Source organism: Arachis stenosperma, chromosome 5 (assembly GCF_014773155.1).
Source record: "Arachis stenosperma cultivar V10309 chromosome 5, arast.V10309.gnm1.PFL2, whole genome shotgun sequence".
NCBI lineage: Eukaryota > Viridiplantae > Streptophyta > Magnoliopsida > Fabales > Fabaceae > Arachis > Arachis stenosperma.
This window is the reverse complement of record NC_080381.1, coordinates 10,730,686-10,739,608: the sequence shown is the minus strand read 5'-3', so window position 1 is coordinate 10,739,608 and position 8,923 is coordinate 10,730,686. Positions and strand designations below refer to the sequence as shown.

Genomic DNA, 8,923 nt, shown 5'->3' with positions numbered 1-8,923 from the left:
TATTATTATTTTTGTCAATAATTTTATACTTATATTTATAATATTTTATACACAAAAATATATAATTTATTTTTATATTTACTAAAATTTTATATATATAAATTAATACAGTTTAAATTTATATTTTTTTAAAATTTACACACATAAATTAATAAAATTTATTTATTAAAAATAATTAAATATTTATAATGAATAAAAATTAAGTATAATTAATTTTATATTTAATAATTTTTAATTATTAATTTTATATAAAATTTTACTTGAATATTTAATTTTATATTAATTAAATAATAACTGGTTGTCAGAGTTTTTCTTCTTATAACTTTTAGCGTACACGTTGGATAATATATCTCATCTCATTAGATTGTACATAAATCCAAGTTTCCTCGAAAAAGAAGATCTTAATTAATTAGTTTTGAAAATATATATTCTATTCAATAGTAAGTTTATTTTATTCAAAAAGTCAAACAAGTACTGCAGCAGTATAATCAGATCTAGAAGCAAAACCATTAGTTAACAGCTTATAAGAAGAAGAATAAAAAAACTAAAAAACACAATGTTTTTGTGAGGTAGAGAGAGAAGCATAGTGAGTAAGAGAGTGGGCGTGGATAATATGGTGAATAATATTTGAGATCATTGACTTGGCAGCTATATTTGAAGCAATTTAGGCAGAAGAAAATAAAGAGAAGAGAAGAGGGAGCGGAAGCAGCAGCCGCTGATTCCAAATTCCGATCCCATGACATAGATGGTTTTATTAGATCATACATACATTGGATCAAGTATTTAAGAACCATTCATTGAACATTGAACTTCACATCACACATATATAGCAGCAGCAGCAGCATGGCCTCCATGGCCGCCATTACTACTACAGTCCTCCTCTTCTTTATTATGATCCTCTACTCATCATCAACAATAAATGCAACAACCACCACCACTCAACAGCGCTTCAAAGAAGCTCCCAAATTCTACAACTCCCCAAACTGTCCCGCCATTCAGCAATCAGACAAGTGCTCCGATGACGCAGTGCACGTTGCAATGACACTCGACGCCACCTACCTCCGGGGTTCCATGGCCGCCATCCTCTCCGTCCTCCAGCACTCATCCTGCCCTGAGAATATCCTCTTCCACTTCGTCACTGCCGCCTCCTCCTCCACGTCGTTCCTTAACACCACCCTCTCCTCTTCCTTCCCCTACCTCAAGTTCCAAATCTACCCTTTCCATGACGCCGCCGTCGCTGGCCTCATTTCCACCTCCATCCGCTCCGCCCTCGACTGTCCCCTCAACTACGCCCGCAACTACCTCGCCAACCTCCTCCCCTCCTGCGTCCGCCGTATCGTCTACCTTGACTCCGACCTCGTCCTGGTCGACGACATCTCCAAGCTCGCCGCCACGCCACTCCCCAACGACGCCGTCCTCGCCGCACCGGAGTACTGTAACGCAAACTTCAGCGCATACTTCACTCCATCGTTCTGGTCCAACCCTTCCCTGTCGCTCACATTCGCCTCCCGAAGGCCCTGCTACTTCAACACTGGCGTCATGGTCATCGATCTCGAGCGGTGGCGTGCCGGCGACTACACCACCAAGATCGAGGAGTGGATGGAGCTTCAGAAGAGGATGCGGATCTACGAGCTCGGGTCTTTGCCGCCGTTTCTTTTGGTTTTCGCCGGGAACATAGGCCCGGTGGATCATAGGTGGAACCAGCACGGTCTCGGCGGGGACAACTTTCGCGGGCTTTGCAGGGACTTGCATCCGGGCCCGGTAAGCCTACTGCATTGGAGCGGGAAAGGGAAGCCCTGGGCCAGGCTCGACGCCAATCGCCCTTGCCCGTTGGACGCCTTATGGACTCCCTATGACCTCCTCCAGACACCTTTCGCGCTCGAGGCCTAAGCCCAACCCCAAGCCCAAGCCCTCCACATTAATTATGGGTCTTACCTTTATTTTTATTTTAATATTTCTTCTGTTTCCATAAATAAACTGTCTTTTTTCCCCCTTTATTTTTTTCTTTTTTTTTCTTAAAAAAAATGGTGGAAGTAGTAATTTTTGAATTATTAGTAAGGGTGTAAAATGGCTTGTCATTAGGGAGTTGGCGCTGTAGTCGCTCCTGGCTAGCTGGCTATGCTCTTTTACTTTTGTACAGCCAGGTACATATACGTTCCCCTACTTGTCTTACTATAGTAATTAATTAATTAACATACAGTGCATTCAATCCAATATCAAAGCTTTTATATATTCTATCTTAAATGATTTGCATGGAGGGAGGAAGGGGTTGCTGTGTTCTATTGTCGGTGAGGTAATTGGGTTTGTGTCTGAAAGGGATTTTTTTATTTAGTTACTAGTCGTCGTCTTCGCATAAGTTCTTTATCCATCATGACTCTCTTTGTCTGGCCAAAGCCAAACATGTCACTTTATTAGATTTTGACTCCATTCATCATCATTCATACAGTACCTTCTTAATTTTGAGTTTGAATTCAATCAAAACCCATTCCAATACTTGTACTCCTTTCAAAAGGAGTCTATTTTTAGAAACAAGTCTATCACATGGAAATGAATTCACTGTACTAGGTTTAGCTTATTTTTAATTAAGAGCACTAAGACTAAAATAAATAAAAAGATTAAACTAATCTACACTTTAATTAACCACCAACAAGCAACAAACACTACAAAAATAAAAAGCTAAAAGAAGGAAAAGAACCACACACTATATGCTTATTAAGTTATTATCTTAAATTATATTGTTGTTACATATTTGGTTGAGTGTGTATGTATACCTTAGAGCTTTCTGGTCCCATCTCATTTTTGCATTTTCTTGTCCTTGTAATATCTTCCTTTACAATATATCAACGTATTTTACTTTTATTTTTTCCAAATAGTTAACATGAATAATAAAGGTGTATGTGCAATTAATTGGTCCTCTTTTTTTTTTTTTTTCCCCTACCAAACCTTCATGCATTGTTAGTCATGCATCTTACTTTCAGTCGTATTAATGTTCATAGGCCTATTGCTAAATCGTACATAGGTGAATAAATGTGAAAAATATGGAAACCACCAGAGTCAAGATATGCTGCTAGTCCAACTATACTATTTTATATATATATATATATATATATATATATATAACCATGTTAGGTGTATATAAATAATTAGTTACTAAATTAATTGTTAGTATAAAATATATATTAAAATATAAAATATATATTAAAAATAAGTTAAATAATATATATAATTATACACAAATATAAATTTGGTAATTAATTTTATATATATATATATATATATATATATATATGTATTATATTTTACAATAATACTAAAAAGACAAAAAAAATTAATACTTATATGTAAATGAAAATCAAAATTTACAGGTTGAATTAATGCGCATTTCTGGGATTTCATTGTCAGATTGTACGTAAATTTTAATTCGTCATTAATAAGATGTCCAACACTCCAACGCTCCAAGTCCAACCTATACACTCCTCAAGTATTTATTTTACTGCAAAGCCACTTAAAATGTGGAAGCACATGGAAAAGTAACCTTACAATATGTGTATATTCTCCAATTTAACACATATGTAGTGCCACGTTGATGAATAACATGACTCAGTTATTTTTTTTTTTTTTTTTGGTCAAGTGGATTGGACAGCCCCCAATCCTAAGCATTAACCTCATATTTTACATACCTACACAACACACTCACACACACTACATGGGTACTATGGGTTCTTGCAACATCCAGCCTCAGCTGGAATTTGAACCCGGGTGCAGCTTGATGAGAGGCGTAGAAATCCTCCATCTGTGCCAAGCCTCAGCTGCATGACTCAGTTATTTAAAGGCACCTACTTGCTCCTATTAACACTGTCTGGCACCAAAAAGTCTAACTAAAAATTAACCTCCCGGCAGTAATTATTTGTATGCATTTCCTTTTGTTACTCACGCACTTGCAGAAATGAACTTGCATTCTAAGTTATCTTAAAAACTCGATCTACACAAAAATTTCACATGAGAAGACATAGCCCGAAGCTCCCTAATTCATTGGATTATTAGTGTTACTATTCTAACTTACTTTGTTATTAAATATTTAACGACATGTGTTGCCGTGGATTGTTTTAGAGGAGGGCTATTTAATTATTTTGATACTAGTATCAGAAAATATTATAATAACAGACATTTCTCAAGTCAATCAATATATATACATTGAATTTGAAGGGAATTCCGAGGAACCATATGGAATAGAATAGAAGTTAGGTATTTTCTTCGGGCGAGATCCTAGATGTGCATGGCCATGAGTAGCATGCCAATTTCAGCAACCCGACATTATAAAATCGTATTAAATTAAAATACCAGATGTCCAAACACTTGAAAGTAGGGACATTGAATCAATTAGCACAAGTATTAGGCGTACCATAGTCAACTTATGAATTAAAATTATTTCTCCGCGATGATACGCAGGCTTGTAGAACGTGGGGTAACGCGGTTTACAATGGTTTTGTGAAATTAATTATATAAAATAATTATACTATTTTATCAAATTAAAAAAATGTTACATGGTCATCAAATTAGACATTTGGCTAATTGGCTCTATGAGTACAAATTGAATAGAAGAATAAGAAACTAATTACAAACTAAGATGCATAACCTGCCATTATTTCTTTTCAGAAGGTATAGAAAAATAGATAAAGCAATAATAATACATGAAAGTGAAAGGATAGCAATCAGCATTGAGTCAGTACTCAGTAATATAGCGTAGATAACAAACAACATGGGAGGAGGGAACAAAGAAAACAAAAGCGAAAGCGTTTGTATCCATGGAGATGAACAAACTCCCCTAAAATCCCGCTTTGAACTTAATTAATGCACCCTATAACGTTTGGACAAATATTATTCGAAATTCTTTGCATCACATGAAGATTAATTCAAGAGAAAAATAATAAAAGAAAGAAGAATACAATACAAATATTTTTTTTCTTTTTCTATTATTATTATTATCATTTTAAATTTGACTTTGTCTATTGATTTGTGTGATGGGTTGGAAGCTAAAAAAGTAATAATACTATTTCCTTGTTTTTTAAGCTTTTATTTTGGTTGTGGTTGTTTCTTTGTGCTGAATTTTTTTTAGTTTTAAGCGACTTCAATAGGGGAGTTGAAGTTGCACTCAGAGATAGATGAAAAACACATAAACATTACCAAACAGCAAAGGTCTAAACTACAAAGTCTAATTTAATTGCGTTGATTATTGCCGTCATCATTTTGGATTGTTGCCTACCTTCCTTTTTCACTGGGGATTGTTCTTTTCTTTTTCCTATTTTTTTTTACTTGTTTTCGCTCCAGAGAGGAAGCATGTTGTCCATGGGCTAGCCCAATATTCATAAAGGGCCTCTATTTTAATCAGAAAACAGAAAGAGCCCAAGCATGATCTCCTTTGGTAGTCCAAAGAAATTTCCACCTTAGCAAATCCCAAAAATAATTCTACTATTTTTATTTCATTTGTTTTAGCTAACAGTGCACACTACAAAAAAACATCCACATCATAGTGGAGTAGAAGACCCTAATTTTGGTTCAATTTGGGGAAAGGTAATCAAGAGGCTGCGGCAACTTTTCTGGCTTCTTGGTAGAATCCATAATCAGCTTCATGATCAATTGTTGGCCTCCGGAAGTATCTATAGTAGGTGTACTGCAATATTATCTTTGAAACATACTAGTTAAGGGTTATACATAATTACAAATATCGATAACCATAGGTTAAATTAAAAATGTGGGAGCATATAGGAGGATACAAATAGGTCCAAGGCCACGCAGACTATGGCGTCCAACAACCACGGCATATTTGCTTTGATGCTTTCCCATTCGCTGCTTCGTACAACAATACTGCATTCACAACAGTAGAATCAAGGAACATATTTATTTGGCTCTCTAGTTGAATTCATACATACAAGATTATTGGAATGCAACCTTCCCACGTAAGTGGCATTAGCGATGAGTGCAAAGATGAACATGAGAGGATTTAATCCCTACATATATATACATACAAACAATAAATTATTGTAAGTGGAAAGACAATTAGCTATATTGAAATTAATTAAAGGCAATATTTTAAATAATTAAGATTACCTCTACACTGCCTCTTTTAATCTGGCCACGTACACCAAAACTTTATGAGTAACTACTAATACAATAAGCTAAGGGTTCTTAAGAATATTAATTAGGATGATTAGAGAAAAGAAAAGCGTACGTTCAAGAAAATCTGAGGGAGACGACCACCCATATATATTGCAGCCATGAGCCAGCCTAGGCATTGACCCACCACTGCACTCTCTCGTATCTGATTCTCATTTTCATGATGAAATCTGAAAGCATTACCCCGGTGGAGGAAGGGCAAGTTAAGCGATGCCGTTACAGGGAGGGACATCGATGTCCATGTAGCAGGGAAGCGTCTTCTGCTGGTTGCTGCTGCCTCATCCTCATCAGAACAACAATCATCGCCGCTCAGGTACCCTCCTCTAAATGGAGGAGTAAAACTTCCAGCCATTGATCGAGCTGACCTAATTATTATTAATATTAACTCATTAACATGCCAATTCTTATATACAATACTACTCATTACTAGTGTAATGCTAGAAGGAAGAAAAAAAAAAGTCAGAATTTACCTTATTTAGTATCATTAATTATGGTTAGAACTAATGAAGGTTAAATTTCTGATTTTTTTTTGTTATCAAATATTTTCAATTACTAAATTTGGCATCAAGTGGATGAACCTACGTATAATACAGTTGTTCTGGTTGCGTTCTTCTCAGTGTTGCCTTCATGGTCATGTCTGTGCCGTTTGGTTTTATTGAAATCCCACACTCGTGCCCTGCTTTCTTCTCTTCTTCATCCACCTACTTGTTATTGCATATCAATAATCAAATTTGCTTTCAACTATGAGAATAAATTTATGTTATGTAAATCTAGTACCTTGTCGTTGTTCATCTTTTGACGATGACGCATGCGCCATCTATAGATGTAGTCATAGTATAAGCTTTACACAACTAATACGATCGTTGTCACTGTGTAAAGCTGTGTACAAAATTACAAGTAAAACCAACTTACTTTACTACCTTTTCCTTCTTAAACACTAACATTTGTTTATTTCTAGCTCTATGGTTACTTTCGTTTTATACTGACATTTACTTTATTATTCTTGATTCTTAGAGTGACCCTTATTCTAACCGGTAAACTAGTTTGTAGCATATTGGGCCAGCTCTCTATTTACATCTCAATAATCGTGAAATATTCAGATTTTATTGAGGATTCAGGTTTCAAAATGTTTCATTCATTCACTCATTACCAAATATTCAGATATCTAAAGTGTTAAGTAACAAATCAGAGCAGCAATGTGTGTATTGATGGTAGAATAATCAAAATTTGTCTTATTTAATATTTATTAATTGTTAGTAGAATTAATAATTAAATATTAAATAAGTAAACTTGGACTTTTTTTTGTTTCTCTAACATTATCAGAGTAATATAGTGAATACTAGGGGAAATTAAAATTGATGCTTTCATATTAATTATTATTACCAGAGCTGTGTAGTATTGTGTGGGCAACTGTGTTCGTTCCACGAGCCATCCAAATTAGAAGAAGAGAGTGCAACAAAATACCAAAACAAGCTAAGTTAGAGCCACAACCACAAGAAATTAAAGCATTATGGTTGGTAGCATAGCATACCGTAGCTGGCTCCAGGAGACAACCCACGAGGTTGAATATATCACTACATAGGCCATAGCATATACGTATATTAATATCCAAATTATTTAATTAACAGACCAACAATAATGATGGAATCAAATTAAACTAGTGATTAGGATTTATAAAGTAGTATAAAAGAAAAAATATTAGAGGAGAGAATGCAAGCAACTTACCCTGCAACCCAAGTGAGGAGAAAGGCTAGGGAGACTCCATGGCTTGACTTGGTGCGAAAATTGGTTATTATCTGAGGAATTTCTGCTACACCCCAACATATTAGACTCATGAAACCAAACCCGAATGATATCTCATCTTTAATATTACAAAGACAATCGCTGAAGTATTTCTCAACCCAACCCACGCATGCGTATGATTTCCCCTCCGTCATGCAGTAAGACTGCGACATTTTCTCTGATATATAATGAGCAAGTCATTTTTATTTGATGGAAAGTAGGTTTATATACAAGGAATGAAGCTAAGCGAGACTACTTTGGGAAATTTAAAAAAAGAGAATGCTAATTAAGTGAATCAATTAGTGATGAGCCTGTTGGATTGTATTGTCCTTTTGAACTGTATAAGTGTAGATACAAATAATGCAATGAATGAATATTATTGAGCAGAACATGCGACCATGTGTGAGGCATAATATTCCTCTCTTCTGTGACTCACTGACGACTCTATGCATATTATAAAATAGGTTTGTTGAGCCAGACAAAACCATCAATGTTACTATGTTAAGTAGGTTTGCTGAGAAGGTAATAAAAGCATGTTAATTTGTCAATTACTTCCATTACACTGACCAAGCCTTCTTCAAGTAGTTAAATCTGTTAAGATTTTATTCGTTTCTTTGTAATTGATGATTCTGTTTTGATCCTTATTAATTCTTTCCTTTATTACTGAACACATTTTACATGTAGTCAACCAATAAAATGGAAAATGTTTGGAAAAAAAATTTTCAGCCTAAAAGTACCAAAAATTTCTTTATTTAACTTTATTTAAATTACTTCCATACATTTTTTCTTTTAATACTCATAAGCCCTATCACACATAGGGTTGTCATTAATTATTTAATTTTTAATACACTAATTGTAATAAAAACTAATAAGAGAATATCTTTTAATTCGCATTAATACTTATTTATTTTTTTTAAGGACTCAATGAAACTAACCTTCATAAACGTACAACAATAAATCTCTTTGC

At 34.7% G+C, this 8,923-nt stretch overlaps 1 protein-coding gene and 1 pseudogene across 1 annotated transcript; one reads left to right on the top strand and one right to left on the bottom strand.

The window, feature by feature from the left end:
- Positions 1–564: 564 nt before the first annotated feature.
- On the top strand, positions 565–2,315 carry LOC130979360 (probable galacturonosyltransferase-like 1). Its single transcript, XM_057902785.1, has one exon. The coding sequence runs from the start codon at positions 844–846 to the stop codon at positions 1,888–1,890; it is 1,047 nt and encodes a 348-aa protein (XP_057758768.1). The 5' UTR covers positions 565–843; the 3' UTR covers positions 1,891–2,315.
- A 3,138-nt stretch (positions 2,316–5,453) lies between these two features.
- LOC130980401 (probable vacuolar amino acid transporter YPQ1) lies at positions 5,454–8,129 on the bottom strand (annotated as a pseudogene).
- Between the last annotated feature and the right edge of the window lie 794 nt (positions 8,130–8,923).

Coding starts and splice junctions, on each gene's coding strand:
- LOC130979360 (XM_057902785.1), top strand. CDS start 844: ATGGCCTCCATGGCCGCCATTACTACTACAGTCCTCCTCTTCTTTATT.